Source organism: Caloenas nicobarica, chromosome 1 (assembly GCF_036013445.1).
Source record: "Caloenas nicobarica isolate bCalNic1 chromosome 1, bCalNic1.hap1, whole genome shotgun sequence".
In the NCBI taxonomy this organism is placed as follows: domain Eukaryota; kingdom Metazoa; phylum Chordata; class Aves; order Columbiformes; family Columbidae; genus Caloenas; species Caloenas nicobarica.
The window spans coordinates 75,316,847-75,335,274 of NC_088245.1; the positions used below are offsets into that span (position 1 = coordinate 75,316,847).

The window sequence follows — 18,428 nt, forward strand, 5'->3', positions numbered from 1 at the left end:
GCCCATTGCCTCGAGTTCTGTGTTGAAGTGGATGAAACCCCACTCGCTGCGGAAGCCGGTAGCTCCTCCGAGTGCCGCAGAGCTCGGGTTACCCTGGGCTGCTGGAACGCCCGGAGCGGGGCAGGGAGGGAAGTTTTTTGGGGGGCGCGGGGGAACCGTCACCAACGGCTCGCCGCGCGCCGCCGGGCGGGGGTCCCTCACACCCCTCACCAACGGCCCGCCGGGCAGAGCCGGTCCCGGCAGCGGGAGGCGCCCCCGGCGTGTGGCGGGGCGGGTTGAAGAGCGGCTTCCCCCGGCTGGCAGCGCGGACAGGGCGAGGAGATGCAGCAACGTGAGAAGGGGAGCGGGGAAAAGCAGAGTGGGAGTGCGCGGCGATAAGCGGGGGCGGGGGGGGGCCTGGGAGAAACTTCCCTCTCCTCAGGCGGCGTGACCTTGCCTCTCGCCCTTCCCCCGCCCTCAGGACAGACCCCACCGGACACGCACGACGTAGGGTGTGAGCGCAGCCCACGATGCCCCATCACAGCAAACCCTCTCGCCCAGCGGCGGCAGCAGCCCCTGTGGCGACGGGTGGCCGTGCTCCACCCCTCCCCCAGGTCCCGCCCCACGGCTCCGCCCTCGCCCCGCCCCTCCCCCTTCCCCCCTCCCCCCGCAGGCCCTCGCTCCGGGGCGGGGGGGGGGGGGGGAGGTGCCGTGCGCGCGCGCCGGCACTTTGTTGTTCTCTCGCCTAGCGCGGCGGCGGCGGCGCGGGCAGGGCGCATGCGCGGGCCGCAAGCCTTCACTCCCCCCGCTCCTCCCCTTCTTGTTCCCCCCTCCCCCCCCCGCCTCTCCCCGCTCCATCCGGGCACCGCCGAATTAGCATTGACAGCCGAGGCACAACTTTTTCCCCAGGCAAAGTGAAATCAAGGCGCGCACTCCGAGGAAATATAGTCCCTCCCGTTTCCAAGCCCCTGCCGTCCCCATTGGCGGGGGCAGCGGGGCGGCGGGAGGCGGTGGAACGGCTGCGGGGCGGAGCGGGGGCGGCGGGGGAGGGGGGGGGCGCGGGGGCGCGCGGGCGGGGGCGCGGGGGGAGGGGCCCCCCTACTTTGGCGGAAAGTGAGTGATGAGTCTGTGTCCCCAGCAAAGAGGCAAAGAACTTGCTTTGCAGACTGAGTAGTTGTTTCTTTCGATTGTTGTTGTCGCTTTTTTTAAATAGTATTATCGTTACTGCCATTCGTTTTTCCTTTTTTTTTTTTTTTTAGTTTTTCCTGGCCTTTCTTTCCTTCCTTTTTTAAAATTACTTTTTTTTGTTTATTTTTTTTTTCCGTGGAGGGAGGGGTGGCTGCCTCGCTGGCTGGTGGGTCGGTTGCAAAAAGCGAGAGAGACAAAAAAAAAGAAAAAAAAAAAAAGAAAGGGAGAAAAAAAAAGGCAAGCCAAACAAAACCAAACCAAAAACCAAACCAAACAAACAAACAAAACTTCATTCGGATCTGAAAGTGGCAGGAAAGTGCCTGGCAAGTTGCAGGGATGGAGCTACACAGCTTGCAAGAGGCGTTAAAAGTGGAAATCCAATGTCATCAGGTAAAAAAAAATAAAATGATAAGCAAATAAAAAATGTTCTTGTATCCCCGGTGCTTTTTAGAGGGAGAGGAGGATCGGAAGGGAGCCAGTGTTGCATGCTTATCAAGTAGCCTTTGCTTCTTGTCGCAGGGTCTATCGATCAGGGGAGGAGGGGGGGAGCGGGGCCGGGGCCGCGGCCGGGGCGGCGGGGGAGGCCGGGACCGCGGCGGGGGCCCCCCGCGGGCCCCCCCGGCCCCCCGCGGCAATGGCGAGCACTTCGCCAAAGTAGTTTTGCGGCTTGTTTGGCTGAGTTTTTTGTGTGTGTGTGTTGTGGAGATGAGGAGTTAACGTTGCGGTTGGTGCTTGTGTGAGTGTGTGTGTGTGTGTGTACGCGTGTGCGTGAGTGTGAGTGCGTGTGTGCGAGTGTGTGTGTGTGTTGGAGAGATTAGGACGAGACTTGAATATTTATGAGCTTTGCTTGAAACTGACTCGCAGTGTTTACTTGCCTCTTTGTTCCTTACCCCCCTCCCTCCCCCGTCCACACACATACATACATTTAAAAAAATCCATTAAACTTGAAACAGTTTCTAATTCCTCCTTTTTTGGGGGTGATTTTTTTTTTTTTATAGAAACTAGTTGCACAGATGAAGCAAGATCCACAGGTAAATGCAGATCCTTTTTTTTCCTCTTCTTCAGTATTTTATCCCTGCTGTAATCAGCGCAGTTGTGCTGGGACAGCAGGATGAGAAACTTTATCAGTAAGAGATCTCATTTTGTAGTTTGCACTGAGCTTTCTTACTAAGGAGGGTGTTTTGTGTGTGCATGCTTTCGTACGGCTCTGGTGGAACTGTTTTGCCTTTGAACAATTTCTAGATCGCAAGTTTATTCATTACAGGGGTTAGTTTACACTTTGCCTTTAATATGCATCTTATTGCCGTTTTTGCAGAACGGGGATCTTAAGAAACAAATCCATGAAAGGCAATCAAGGATAGCAGCTCTTAATGAGAAACAAGTAAGGAACAGATCGATTCAGTTGTGTTTGGTTTCTCTTCTTGTTTTTACAATGCACTTTCTAAACATCCGAAAAGTGTCTGCGTTAGCTGAAAAATACCGACAGCAGAGAATGTAACATCCATTTTCCTAAGTGTAAAGTAAGAAAATGCATGTTTTCAAAATGAGGTCGGATTCTCTGATGTCTTACTGGGGGAAAGAATGATTTTAGTACTAGTAGTAAAAAGATAAGCAGTAGTTAAAACGTAAAAAAAAAAAAAAAATGAGGCGTCCATTTTGAGTTGGTCGACATGTTTTAGGAATATGGAAAATTCTCCTGTCTTGGGCTACTTTGTGCACTTCCGTGTAATGTGCAGAGCAAGAGTTGGGAGGGAGGAGGCTGGAGCCCAGTTCGGAGCCATTTCTGTGTTTGATTACAAAACTGATTTTTATTGATCACTTTATTTTATTTCTTTTCTTCTTTATTTTTTTTCCTCCCCACTTGCCTTTCTCTTCCCTTGGTCTGATCTGACGTGTTAGCTTTTGATTCGAGTTCACTTAGGCACTTTCACTTTCCCCCCCCTTCCAGAAATACGAATAAAAACAGATTAACCTGTTTCAGCTGCCAGAGGGGGAAGAAAAAACGGAGGAGGGGAACAAAACAAACCAGAAACCTTCCTTCCTCCCTCCCCCTTCCTCTCTCCCCTGCCCTCCCCAAACTTTCTCATTCTCTTTTTGTGCCGAGTGACCCCCGGGCCCGCCGCTCCGCCCGTGACCCGTTCCCCCCCGGGAGGAAAGTTGCAGGGCGCGGCGGGGGGCGGTGGGTTTTTTCAGCACCGCGGACAGCGGCCGCGCCGCCGCCGGGCGCACACTCACGCCCGCACACTCGCATTCACACTCACCGAACTATCCGCACCCACCCCGGGCCCTCGTCCCCACTTTCAGCACTTCCAGCGCAGGAAGGGGAGTTGACAAAGCCATCCCCCCCAGGGGTGAACTTTCCCTCTCCACCCCCTTGGCCCTCGGCTCCCTCCCCCCCGCCCCTCCACCTCCCCGGGAGGCCGGCGCGAGCTGAGCCGTGAGCTGAGCTCCCCTCCCTGTCCCTCGGCTGCCGGCCCTGCCGGCGGCGGGAGAGAGCGCGGTTCCTCCGGAATGCGGCGGGCCTTTCAGCACCGGGGTCGGGGACAGCGCCTGCGGGGCGCCGGGCCGCCTGCCCCGAAGCAACCGCCTCCCGCCCGGCGAGGGACCTCCGGGGCAGAGGGGGCACGTGTGCGATTCCACTCCTTTCTTCTCCTTCCTTTTTTTTTTTTTTTTTAATTGTTTTTCTTTTTTTAATTTTTTTTTTCTTTTTTCTTTTTTTTTGTTTTGCTGGAGTTGTGCTTAAAGTTGAAAAGTGATCCGTGCATATATAATCTGTGCCCATAGGTGATGGTGATTATCTGCCACCCTTTTCCTCCCAGTTTATTGTAATCAGAATTTGTCAGCACTCTCAATTTGGTAGTGGAAGCTTCCATTTTGTGAGGAAGGGGTGTGGGTTTCTTCTAACATGGAGAAAAGTCTGCAGAGTTTGAAGGTGGGGGATGGGGCCCCATTCATGCTGAACATTACCATTTTGATTGCTTTGATGCCATTTTTGGAGGGGGGAGGGGATAGAATACCCTACTCAGCAGAGCACAAAGATGTTTAATCACTGTATAGAATCAAATCAGATACTTTCTTTTTTAAAGAATATCTGACACAACATGATAGCTAAGGGCTGTTAGTCCTTTTTTTCAGTGTAAAACAGCAAGTTGTTGACTCTAATACTACTGTACGGAGTAGAAGATCTTTTTAAAAAAAGCAAGGTAACAGCCTTTACTGCAACAATGCATCTTTATGTGTTCTGTCTTCAATATGGAAATAGTTTTACTGTTCTAAGTGGGTATTTAGAACATACATTTGATCATTTTCCCCTGTATTGTAGCAACTATTTCAAGGCTGTTTAAATTTTTATGATGATAGTAAATGAGAAGCTATTTATTATGTGTCATGTTGGAATTTAGATAAGGCAGAGAGACACATTTGAAAATACAGTTTGAATGTTCTGATTCAGCTCGGTGAAAAAGGTTTTTGCTAAGCTTGCACAACATATTTATGTATAATCCAAGCTAACTAGTAAACAATCGTTGTGTATTTATGACTTGCCCTTCTCATAATCTTCTAAATGAAACTATAAACTATTAAGTAATTAAACATCAAATACTAAAATTCTGTAAACAGCAAATCTGGCCTAGCAGGAAACCTACTATTTTTAGGCAAAACCCTAGATTTCTTTTACTGATTTCAACATCCTGTGCAACAAGAGCTTATAAATAAGGGACTAGCTGGTGATGTGATGTCCTCTTGCTCGAGACTGCCACCTCTGGAGGTCTAAACTGAAATCTTTCTTGAGTCACAAGTGAAATGAGTTTGGAGGTCTTAGCCTTTGACCAAGTCACAAAACCATCGTGTAACTTTGCAGACTTGCTATAATTAATAGCTGCTCCTTAGGTAATTACTTATAAATGAACTATCGGTCCTTGAGGGCATGAAGAAAGTGCACTGAAGGCTTCTGAGACAATAGATAGGCCAATGTTGGAGACATTTAGTGGTTTCAAGCTCTGACTTTTGTGGCTATACCAAAACACTGACATAAACTTAAGTAGGCAGGTTATTTTTACATATGTATTTACATTCCTTCCCTCCTGACTCCCCCCCTGCCCCGATTTGTTTAGGCACAACTAATTCATAATTCAATAATGTATACCTTTGATTGTGCATGCAGTGAATACAAAAGATGCTACAATTGCATTTCAATTAAACTGCACATGTGGATGATGAAACAGATAGTAAAATGGATGGACGATCACATCATCCACATCTGTTAGAAATATAGCAGTGGTGAGTGTTATCTTTCAGTACCCCTATTAATCAGTTTTCCATTGTAGCCATTGGCATTTGTGGCAATATTTCCCTTTCTTGAAACAAATAAAGACAGAAAGAACTGAATGACAAACTCAACTTCGAGTGCATGAGGTAAATGTATAAAGTAGACTTTTACGCACAGTTGGATTTCAAGTTGCAACCTAATTAAGGATCCCTGGCCAGTCATCAATGTTTCTTTTATGTTGGTGCTTTAGAGAAATATGGAAGTAAATGTAGTTTTAATATTTTCTCAGTGTTTTCAAATAAGTATTGGAGAGCCATAATTTTCATTATTGAAACAGTGCAGCTTCAGTCAATACTTAATTTGGCATCCAACTCAGAAAGACAAAAGTTAGACTTTTGTTAGAAGTGTATCTTTCATATACTATGGTTTTGATGAATTGTGATAGCATTTGAGAGTGGGTTACCTCTTCTTTAACAAGATATGATGTGTGAAGACTCCATTAGTTGGTCCAGTGGTTTTACACCTTCAATCTACAGCACATGCAGAGCAGCGGTAACATTTTTATCTAAATTGTCAAGCAACAAGCATTTATATGTAAATAAAAGAGCTATCATAAGAGCCAGCATTGGCCTTAAAAGCACACCAGAGGTGCTCTGCTGCATGTGTTTCTTGCTTTCTTGATGTCCTTAAAGAGTCATTAAGGGTCTTTTAATTTTAGGAAGTTGTCTCTTATTAATTAATAGATCAAGATAAACAAATAAACAAACCTTTAACCTCCAGTTGGAAATTACTTGTTACTGATATAAGTATTAGGTAGTAAGCCAGGTCTTAAAAACTAACAATGAGCAAGTGTGGGCTACTATATTTTCAACTGCGATGAACTCTGAATTCAGACAGCCTGTCCTGGAGCGCAGTAATAAAAATATGTCTTCCTGAAAGACATTATGTATATGCCATTCACTTGTGCACTGCCTCATTTCTTTACCATAATTTACTATCTATGCAGAAAATCAACATTAGTTTCAGACAGACTCTCCCAGCCTGTGTTATTACTGGTTTGTATTTTTGGGTAGTATATCTGAAATTAAATCACTGACTGTGTTTTGCCTGTGGTGATCACCAGCAAAGCTTGTTTGTGGAAAGTGTTAGACTTCTTAAAAATTAAGTACAGTTCTTACGCCAGTTGTTGGAAACTATTTAGCTCAAGATGTCTGGTTTTACTGATGTTGTATCTTTGTTTTGGGAAAAAGGAGAAAGTGGCTTTTGCGGTTTGTTGAAATTCATGCTGCGCTGTGCCTGGAAATGGCAGCATTGTTTACATACGTTAAAGGGGAAATTATTGACATTTGCCAAAGCTCAGTATTTTATATGGCTGAGTACTTTCAAAATTGTTGAAGTAAAATAAGTGTTATAAGCTTCATTGAAAACTGAGGTAAAACCTGAAAGGCATTTCCAAATCAAGTTGAACCTAGTGTCAAACTTTGTCCCAAGGTACACACAGCACAATTTGTTGTGGCAAGAATTGCATCTGTATATGTTCATCCCAGCAGACTTTGGTTTGAAGGACGTTAGTGAGCACTCACTGAAGTGGAGGGAGATAGGGTGATGAGCTCCCAATTGAAGTGTTAAACTTTTCAGTCGCTGCATTGAGTCTTTAAACACAAAGACAATAGGTATTAAACATGTGCTTGACTTTGCAGTTCTTCCATACATTGAGGTCCCGCTGACTTTGCTGGGAAACCTGACCAACTGCCCCCCCCTCCTTTTTTTTTTTTTTTTCACTAGAACCAGCTAGGAATTTATTGGTTGCTTTGGCATCTGTAGAAAAAGTGACGAAACTAGGGAAGAATTTACCTTCAGTTCCTCGGAGGAGAAACTCGCAAATATAGTTTGCATAATGTTGATCCTAGCATTCTGCTTGTGCTTTCAGTAATACCATATTGAGATTCCCTGTCCTTATTGGGGAAAAAGGGTAATAAAGGACATTTTCATAGAGGTGAAACACAATGGAAATATGTATACTTGTGGCTTTCTGCCTTGCATGAGGTTGCCCTTCTAAGATTCATGGAAATTGTACATCCATAATGAAAATGTGTACTGGAGGGGGTTAGAACCACCTTTTGTTTGGTAGCTGCTTGACTAGCATGTGAAATGCTATTTTATTCCAGCATTTTTCTTTGACTGTACACTCTTCTCTACTTGTACAGTATATCAGTTGGCAGGGCTAAGAGTTGAAAAGTGAACATTACATTCATTCTAACCATTTTAAAGAGTTCACTTTGATATTTTAGCCACTTAAAACACCTGCTGTCAGAACAGTACAATTGATTTCAATTAACTTTGAATTTCTTCAATAAGATGACTCTTATAATAACTCCAGTAATCCCATGATGCCTCATTAGAGGAGCGGGCTATGATGATTATCCCTGTGATTTAGCAATTTTTTCCTTACAATGCCTTTGTCTATTCAGAAAAAAGAATTATGCCAACAATACCTTTTTATTTCACTTCTAGTTTTATACTAACAGTACTTGCTACCTGTTACACATTGTAAAATACCTAATTTATACTTGCAGCAAACAGGTATTTGTTCAGATGTACACAATACTTTGCTAGGGAGACCCTTTCAAAGAAACTTTAGTTCTATATAGGAACTCAATGTCTTGGAGTTAGAACTTGTTTCAATTTTTTAGTAGACGCTTGGACAGTTAAAAGTGATGCTTCTGCAGAAGTCTTTGTCTAGAGCTCTGGTTTAATGGAACAAATTCTCCACTGGCTTGTGCCATGTGTACAGCTCATTTAGAACAGCGTATCCTGTCAGATGTTTATAGTTCACCTTTTTTTCAGGATCTGGTTCATGCACTCATTCTGCTTGTGGAAGAAAAGGAAAAGGGGAATATGTCTCTAAATGTCTCCTTTCCATAACATCATGCTAGAGAAGGGGTTTTGAATGGTGATTTAAAATCACATTTCCAATGGGATACTGCATCACTCTAAACACTTCTGGTATGTTCAAGTAGAGAAAATCCCTTTTCATCGCATTCCAGATTTGATTTTCAAGTTGAAAGCATGAAGGCGTATAAAGGCACGTTAATACAGAGTTACTTTTAACTTTTCCCTCTATGCCTTTCTCTCTGTGATCAAAGATAAAATATGCAGTGTTTTTGTACTTGATTATAAAATGATACCTCCCTCTCCCCTCCGCCCCCCAAAACAAAATCTGAAGCATCAACACAATTTCTAATCAATAGAGTTAAAGGGTAGAAGTTTGCAAATCAATAAGACAAGGCCATAGTAAATGGTGTATGTGTGGCCACGATGTCAAAGAGGGAAATTTGTGCATGTGGAGTAGTTGGAGGTAAGAGAAGTACAAAAATGGGCTGCAAGTTTAAGATAAGAACAAAGAAGAACAAAAAAAGAATTGGACTAATTGAAATGCAAATTTGTCTTTCTGCCATTAAAGCAGATGATTATTTCAACCTAACAGACTCGTATTTGGTCTATCCTTGTTATTGAATCAGTTTAAACACCCTTCCCTTGTATGCATGTCTATAAAAGTATGTATATCTTCTTGGTTGTTTTTTTTTTTTTTTTCTTAAGGTGGTACTACTTTTTATTTGGAAATGTTCTTCTTGAGCCAAAATGTACTTCCTTAAACATGTTTCCCCCCCCCCCCTTTTTTTTTTTGAATCAGCTACTTATTGTTATGTAGTAGCAATTTCCAGAGTGTCATATGAAATTGCTGATGCCGCTTAGTTCTAGCTACAACCTGCAACTGCCAATAGTAAGCATCTATTGAAATCTAATATGTACCACAGGGGTTTTTTGCACATTTACAGGCAGACCCTTCTGGTTAATATACAGAGACAGAGGAAAAATAGGAGGACTTTTTTTTTTTTTTTAAGGAGTTAAATATATGCTGGAGTTTAAACTACAAAATGATGCTTTTGACTGAATGAAAGTAAACCAGAGAACTGGCCCTAAATACGGTTGCAGTAAAATAAAAAAAATAACTATCTAGGAACTCTGTAGATGTGAGTGGTGTTAATTTGAGTTTTTGAGAAGCAATCTTATTTTCAGAGTTGGATGGTCATTGATGCTGTGGCAAAAACAGTGTGTTCACCTGGAAGTTTGCCTGATTGCTTGCGTTTAATCAAGAGAAGCATACAATTGGTCTTGAAATAGAAGTTAAATCTATATAGTGCATAGGTCGTTTTCCTTTCCACATTGATTTAACTTGATCGTGTTGGTACTTTGTGATGTAGCTTGCCTCTTATCCAAAGAGAAGGAATGGAATAGCTTTTCTGTGCAAACTCAGCTGTTGATGACAAATCTTACAAGGTTACAGAAAGTGAAAATGTATATTACATTTTGATTAACATGAGTCAAATGAGAATCATTGATACTTTTGACATGCAGCAGAGATTAACCTGCGTTTTCTGTTATTTTCTGCTTTTCTAAAGCTCTTTGAATCAGCTAAGATTGCCTAAAGATTTATTGTTGAACCAAAGCTTTTCTAAGAATGAGAAAGACAAGCGAAGCTTCCATTCTCAGAAATGTACAGGCTTGAGTGTCTCTGTGTATAAATGTGCTTGCGTGTGTGCGGTTGGGTGTGAGCATGAGGTCTTTCTCTTTGATATCGTTCAGGCAGAAAGCCAATATGCACATGTAAATGAGCCTGAAAATGTAATTAAAAATATATACATACTGGGGACTGTGATACAGAGTTTAATATGACATGCAGGTTACAAAGTGACAAGTAACATTCCCTATATAATCACTGATACTAACTCTCATCTGTGATTTATGCATCTCATGTGTTATTAAGCGCTGAAGAGATAAATGCTGAAATTATTTCTTTAGATATAATTTCATCACAATGAGTGAATGCAAAGTACGCCTTGCCCATTCTTTTTCCTTCAACTAAAACAAAAGCCAAAATACACCTACCATGAAAATGTTACTAGGGAGACTAAAAGTATTTTATATAAGGTCAGATAAAGACCTCTTTAATAACGTATCTTTCCTGGCAATAAAATGTGACAAAATAGACCTACTTGTGTCATTCATATATTAAGATCAAGGAGATTCTGTGAATTGTTAACATGCATCTAGGAACTCATATACTGATGGAAAAAGATAAAGATTGCCAGGTGAAAGACATACACGATCTTGGCCTTTATTTCAGTGTAGATAACAAAGGCTTGCACATAAAAGCTTACACAAGAGGCATCTCAGAAACTCCCAACATTAGGAAAGAAGCCAGCTTTCTTTGACTGGAAGTATTTTCTAAAAGTTGGGTTAGAGTGCTGGGTGCATTTCTGCTCTGCAGCTTGGGGGGAAACTACTTGGAAAATCCTTATTTTACATTTAAAAATACAAGTGGAGTCCAGATGTATTTCTATCAACAGCTCCATAGGCCATAAATATATACAACCTAAGCCAGTGCCTTATTTACGTTATTTTATTAACATTCTTTGCTGAGTGGGTTTGAATGGAGCACAATCTCTCATATAGAGGATCTAATTATAAACACAAGGGACAGAACCAAATAAGCAGTCTTTAAAGGGAAAAGAGTCTGGCAGCTTTGTTTAAAGTGTCCTTTAATGAACTTCTTTAGCAGCTTGTATCTTAGCAACACATTTTATTACATACCAGTGCAGGAGAAGCAGTTTGCAGATGGAGTTGCATACAGTAATTTATTTCCCCCCCTTTTTTTTCCTCTCTTTTTTCCCCTACTTCTCTGTGGTGACTCAACTGGAATGTGCAGAGTAGCTTTTCTAACACTGATGGCTCACTCTAAATCCCTGATTGGTTCATTTGTATCTGTTCTGTTTTGTTAGTTGATGAAAAAGGCATTTAGTATGGTAAATGCATAGTGATTTTGCTTGCTCTTAGAAATTCAGATATGACTGTTTTGAATAGGCATGGATTTAAATTAAAAACAACGCAAGCTTCTTTCAATGCACTTTTTTCCTTGTGTTCCACTCAGTGCTAGTTCTCATTGCACACACAGACGAGTTTCCAGATTTGGAGGTTATTTACTCTCCGGTGTTACATGGGGTTGTTTTAATCTATCGTCTTTCACTCCTCTAAAACTAACTGGAATATAGCAGTGACAGGAACATTTGCAATCTTTTTTCTCACTTCTTAGAAAAAAACTGACACTTAAACTGCAAATATATATGTATATATATGTATAAAACCCTGTTGTTTTAAAGCCAATTGAAATACTGCATTACTGTCACCCCTTCAAATGACCTATAGTGCTTACCTTTGTTGAAAGAAATACTTTCTGCTCTCTTCATTACTAATTGCAGACCAAGTTCTGCTTGCATGTTTTGAGTGAAAAAGTCTGTGAGTAGCTTTTTTTTCAATAGAGTCTGTTGAGGAATGTGGTACTACTGAAGATGTGTATGAGCAATAGAATCTAGACTTACCATTTTTTCTGATAAATTAAAGGGGAAAAATGCCTTTTATGAGCAAACTAAATACTATTGAGCTCAATTTACATTTTCTGCTGGCTAGGCAGGTGTAAATTCGGAAATATATTTCCCTGGAGCTCACTGGAGTTACCCAGAGTTTGCACTGGTATGATAAAAATCAGAATCTGACCAGAGGGAGAAAAGCAGGTGAGAAGAGGAGAGGGCAGATGAAGGCAGTCCAGAGCATTAGGAGAACCCACAGAAGATGGAGTTTGTTGGCTTAGAGATACTGCTCTTGGGGAGAGTTTCATTAAACTTCTGTTAAGAGCTAATGTGTTAAGGGTTGATATTAAAAAGACAAAACCCATCAGTTTCATAAAGTCCATTGATATTTGCAAATAGACAGGAGATGGTTTTTGAAAGCAATTGAATTGTTTCTTTGCTTAACATTAGTAAAATGTAAATGTATTTCCATTAACTGGCAAACTATTAGATTTCATGAGTCCTTGGTTCAAAACTGAAGTTTCTTTTCACTCCAAAATATGGATGGATGGATGAATTTGACTCCAGTTTTCTGGTTTCGGTATGTCAGGTGACACTGGATGTTGTCCCCTTTGAATCTGCAATATCTCAGCCTTAGCAGGAGCATAAAGGAAGTCCTTTGAACTTTAAAAACAGAAGGTGTACCACAAATGGAGGAGTTAAAGACAAAGTCCCACTTGCCTTTAAAATGCTCTCATATTAGACCCGAAACAGAAGGATGTCCTCTGAAGTCAAAAGCGATTAAGTTGCCATGTGATTAACTTACTTTTTTCTTTTGCAATTCAGTCCACTGTTTATTAACTTAAATTGGATTGGAAAAACTCTGAGCTGGGGGAATGCATCAGAATCTTGTACAATCACCAGTATTAATGATGACAGCCTGAACTGTTGAACAAGCTAAATCATGAAATTCGCAATATTGCTAGACAAGGGGTTATATGTTTTTCTGCAGCTGCATTGGCCATAACAGAAGGGACCAGCAGTTCCTGGTACAGTTCATGTCCTGTCATGAGAAATAGTGTTTGCACCATGCACAACATTTGAAGACCATGTCTCAGGATCATTTTTTTTAATGTGGTAGTGCTGGGAGTATTTAAGTGAGGTGTAAAAGCAACAGTCTTAACATATTTAGAATCATAGAATCATTTGGAAGAAACCCTCAAGATCATCGAGTCCAACCATTAACCTAACTCTGGAATTAAACCATGTCCCTAAGAACTTCATCTACACGTCTTTTAAACACCTCCAGGGGTAGTGACTCCACCACTTCCCTGGGCAGCCTGTTCCAAAGCCTGACAACCCTTTCTGTGAAGAAATTTTTCCTAATATCCAATCTAAACCTCCCCTGGTGCAACTTGAGGCCATTTCCTCTATTTAGAAAGTTCCTTTGCAAATGTTGCAGTAACAGAACAAAATGAAGAGCTGAAGTATTTTCCGAAACATTTAAGAAGCAACTAGAAACCTGTGCATCTGATTGGCCCAAACAAATCAGCCAGTTCCAGTTGTTCATTTTTCCTTCAATAAAGAAAGAAAATATTGTTTTTTTCCAGAAGCGCAAACATTTCCAGAAACTTCTTTAACTCTCTGAGCACTAGCACCGCACCTCATTACAGAAGTAGTTTTACCAAGGGAAACTTAAAGGAACTTCCATCCCCAGATGAAGCAAAGACTCATTTATAAACAATGAGAGCAGGAACAATAGAAAGCTGAGTGCATTCTGCATGAATAATATAACTGAGGGTTGTGAGAAGCCTATGATTTTCGTATGCCAAACTCAGTGTGGGAGTGCAGCATTCAGCTGATTTTTTCGACACTGGAGATTCATCCCTTCTCCCCAAACGTTTATGTGCAAACATATAGACACAGAGGACTAGCACTGATGATTAAAGAGGGAAGCCATCAGCAGCTCCTATGCAGTGATGTTGAGACTTGGATGTAAATTCATAAAGCTGATGTAACTTAGGTTGAAATCTAGACCAACACTTAGCTTTAATATATGCCTTGGGTAGGTGTAGGAAAGGCCAAAGACCTGCTTTAAGAATAGAGTTTGAGCATCAGTCTGTATTCTTGGCTGTGAGTTTGATTTTTTTGCATTCATGAGTTTTTAAGTCAGAGAGCTTATGAGGCCTTCAGTATGAACTCAGAATTCTGGCACCTTTAGTTATATCATTTTTATTTATGAGACTAAATCTGGATTTAAGCTCTGAATTTCAGGCCTCGTGGTTGAAAAATTTTGGCTGCAGTTGATTATTTTCTCTTTTTTCCCTCTTGCGTTTTCTTAATCAAAGTCATTCTCCTAAAGGTGCTGAACAGTAGGCCCTTTGGATCTGGGTCTGTCTTTGTTCTGTGTGCATGTAGTGTTTTGCTTAATGAGATTCTCTTCCAGGACTCTTGACCATAAGATAATGCAAACAGTGACTAATAAATTGAAGGCAATAGTAGCTGATGTTTTGCCATACACAGTGGCAGAATAAACTTTCCCCAAAACTCATCTTTGAGTGTCTTTGCCAAATATGTTGCAAATATAGAGCAAACAAGGTGGAAATTTCCTGGTTTAGGCTGGCTGAGGTGGTCCATTCTGCCCACTGTTATGGATTTGCTATCCTATAAAGATGTTTGTAGTTTTATAGAAAATAATATATGTAGTTATTTTGTTAAAGTTGACTTATTGGGGTTTTTTGCAGTTCAGTCCCTGGTTGCTCTTTGAAATTGCCACTTATTAAACTGAGTGCTGTCAAATGGTAATGATGGATTTTGGAAGATGATGCAATGTCCTGAAAGCTGGACTGAAATCCACTAATGTATTTCCTGAAGATCTTTCTACTGTATGGCACCTTTTAGTTCTACAAGCGTTAACTGGGCACTGTGGTGAGCAAAAGCTTTGTCTGTAATTAAAATTTCTGATGGTCTTCTGTTCTGCTTCACAGTTTAAAAAAAATGAAGGAAAAGATGTTACATCGGTCAGATTAAGATCTTTTTGGTTGAGTTGAGCTGTTACTAATGACACTTTTCAAGCATCTGGGCCAGGTGGACATAACTTCCCCCACTACCCCCAAACTACTCTTTATAAAAAAAAGAGTCCTAAATTGGCCAACCACTGATACAATGTTTGACTTCATCTCGAGGATTCTTACTCTTTCATTAAGCTAGTTTCAACTGAAGCCACTGTTCACTGCCCATGGTCTTTCTCTAAAGACTCTGCCTAAACCTTCAGATTTTGGTGTCACTTGCAGGTATTTCTATTAAAAATAGCTTTAAAAATGTTATTCCAGAACAAAGTCCAAAGAATAACTAGCTGAAAATTGCTACATATTTACTTAACGATTCACTATTGCTTGAGAAAGATCTTTTGATCATCAGATACTTATATATTCATTAGCTGGGCTGTTGCAACCTATCGTGCAAGTACATAAAGTTTTTAAATGCATAGTTCTCACCAGATTATACACGTATGTGACCTGAGGCGTATTAAAATGCAGATTCTTGATATGATTGAGCTCAGAGCTTTTATAGTCTGTTGGGTTATGATCCAGTGAAGGAGTTTTACCTTCCCAGGTTAGGATCCATTAGGTACGAACAATTCTTCCAAAGTCATTACACTATTTTCAATTTAGAAAGGCTTGAAATTAGCATTAATGGAGTATTGGACTTCTGTGGGAATTTGGTTTGATATGCTGAATGTGCAATGAATCAGCCTTAAATAAAAATTATTTGGTTGCTTTATAAGCCTGTCCAATGTTATTCTGAGAGCACTGTCTGCTGTCTAGTCTAAGAGCATCCAAAATGTTTTTTTTTAGTTGAAATAGCTTAGAAGGAGAAGTAGACACAGAGATGTATGTTTCAAGGGCCAGATTCTGTGAAACATAAGGGCTTTGGCATAATTACCCTTCATATTTTAAGGATGAAAAACCCTCTCCACCTGGCAGAAGATGTTTCCAGACTGTACAGAAATCAAAACACTCAAAGATCATGAGAAACAGGAGTAAGAGATGATACCTAGAACAAAGAGAGTAAAGTTTATGGGTTCTTTGTGAACATAACAGGGAGGCCTCAGTATTGGGATGGAAAATCCAGGGGTATAGGTAAAAGTTTGAGATGGGAAGGTGACCATCTTTCCTAGTCCCCAGCAAAGGGGAGGCTGAAGAGCTGCTGTGAAGGAACTACTAGCAAGCAGGTTGTGACTGTATGCATACCCGTACCTGGCTTAGGCCTGAGCAGTTTCCTCTTCCCACATTTTCTCCTTTCACACAGAATCACAGAATGTTAGGGATGTGTCCAGTTCTGGGCCACTCAGTTCAAGAAGGACAGGGAACTGCAGGAGAGAGTCCAGCGCAGAGCCACAAAGATGTTGGAGTGGAGCATCTCCCTTATGAGGAAAGGCTGAGGGAGCTGGCTCTCTTTAGCTTGGAGGAGACTGAGGGGTGACCTCATTAATGTTTATAAATATGTAAAGGATGAGTGTCATGAGGATGGAGCCAGGCTCTTCTCGGTGACAACCAATGATAAGACAAGGGGCAATGGGTACAAACTGGAACATAGGAGGTTCCACTTAAATATGAGAAGAAACTTCTTCATGGTAGCTCATTATGATAGGCAGAAATTCTGTTCTGCAACTTTGATGCTAGATGGATAATTAGGATGAGGACTGATACTCCTATGCACACTTTTCAGTCTTATTTCATTTATTTGCATGAAGTTGATCCATTCTTGCATGGAACAAACTTTTGTTGAATGTATACCCAGGAAATGTGTACCCAGGAAATGTGTGGGGAGATGAATTTTAATATGACTCAAATCAGTAGTGGTTGGAATTGTCAAAATGCTGTGTATTTTTATTTCCTAAGGCTAATATATCCCTCCTTTTTTAATTACCACCTATAACTGAAGGTGTGATTGATTTTTCTCTACCGGAATGTCATTACTAGCCTTTCTATGTTCAGATGACCATGTTAGAATGTTTGAATAACCCTCTAGTTAGAGTTATGATGTCTCTGCTCAGTGTAGTAATTTCAAGCTAAATGATTTAGTTTGGACTTATTCTTAACTCCCAGAATGGATGTGTCGGTTTTCTTCCCTTACCTGGATATGAAGGGGTAACACGAAGCTGATCTAGAAAAATATGTGATGGACCCGCTCTTTCTTTTTGTTTAGATAGGTAAATTTGCCTCAGCTTTTGTTAGGCAAGTAAGAAAATATATTAACGTTGTCTGAGAGGTGTTGACATCTGATGCTGTCACTTGCCATGACTAAGGTGATCTTTCTCTAATGTGGATGTTTATAATGCTTTCTGAGTAGTGCAAGCAATCGTACAGTGAAAACTGAACTTCCACTAGTCACTGGTAGTTGTACTGGCTCCCAGCTGGCGCCCTATCTTTACTGCATGGTCTTGGCTCCTTCACTCTGAAGGATTTTTAGGTTGAAATGCAAAAACATACTTTCCTGTGATAAGAAATCCTTTTTTTTAGTCTCTTGGAGTTCATAGGAAGATGGTGGCTCTGCCCACATCAGTGAGTAGTGCAGTGCAATGGAAGGAGATCTGGAGAGCAGAACAGCAGGTGCTGAGAACGCGTTGGTGCTGAGGACATTGTGCACATCCTGAGGGTTCAGGCTAGCCCTAGTCCGGTCCTAGGGACTGAGTTGCTGTTACTGCATGGAACATGTTAAGTGTGCTCCCAAAGTGTACTCTTCTATTGAGTTTAATCCAGAAGGAATCCACTCATTCTACTCCAAGATGACTTTGTAATGAGAACCAAAGTACAAGATCTGCTTTGAGCAGATCACTGGGTGACCTGCTTCAGAAGTGAGCTCTTGATTTGGAAGTGGTAATTAATGTGGATTTGCCCAATATGTATTCCTTGCTGATGGGTTCCTCTGACACTCAACACAGCACTACTCAACTCCAGCCCTTCTGCCTTCATAGTGATATCACAGGACGTGAACAGAGAGGAGGGAGCAAGAAAGTTGACCTCCTTGTGAGCATGGCTGTATCAGCTGTATTCCTCTGTATTCTGCATGCCGGAGGCAAAGGGAATGAAGAACCAGCTCCTGTTATCTTTTCCTACATTGTTCTGAGGGCCAGAAATGTTTTACATCCCTGAGCTCTGGGCCATTACAGGTCTAATGGAATTCTGGAATCCTGCTTAAAGCTTTTATTTTTTTATTTCAGATGTAAGACCTATACCTCAGTATGGCTAGGGACAGTGTCTCTCAAGGAGGAAGTCTCTTCCATGACATAGCAGTATTTTGGGTTGCAGTCTGCGATCAGTTTATGTTAACAGAAGTTAGTGCCTGTTGATTTTTGTTACCCTGCTTGGATATAACATTAGAGAGACACTTTGAAACTCCTTCTATTTCTTGAAGAAAATGCCACCAGTTCACTTCTTCAGTAAGAATTATTGCCTCTCCTTCCAGATGCCTAATATTTGTAGCATTTTCCAGTACATAAGACCCAGAAAAATCAATGTGATTCATAAACACTGTTGAAACTTATTTTGCTTAGTTTACTCTTAACATTTTGGTCACTATAG

The 18,428-nt window shown here is 41.4% G+C and overlaps 1 protein-coding gene across 4 annotated transcripts in view; it reads left to right on the top strand.

Moving 5' to 3' along the window:
• Positions 1 to 1,503: 1,503 nt before the first annotated feature.
• Positions 1,504 to 18,428, top strand: part of PHF21B (PHD finger protein 21B) — a 163,074-nt gene continuing 146,149 nt past the window's right edge. For 2 of the 4 annotated variants that reach the window (XM_065655035.1, XM_065655052.1), the window contains exons 1-3: positions 1,504 to 1,557; positions 2,166 to 2,198; positions 2,483 to 2,548. In XM_065655035.1, the coding sequence (XP_065511107.1) occupies positions 1,504 to 1,557; positions 2,166 to 2,198; positions 2,483 to 2,548 (153 nt within the window). The remainder of the gene's footprint in view (positions 1,558 to 2,165; positions 2,199 to 2,482; positions 2,549 to 18,428) is intronic. The other 2 variants (XM_065655044.1, XM_065655061.1) reach the window with 1 other exon arrangement.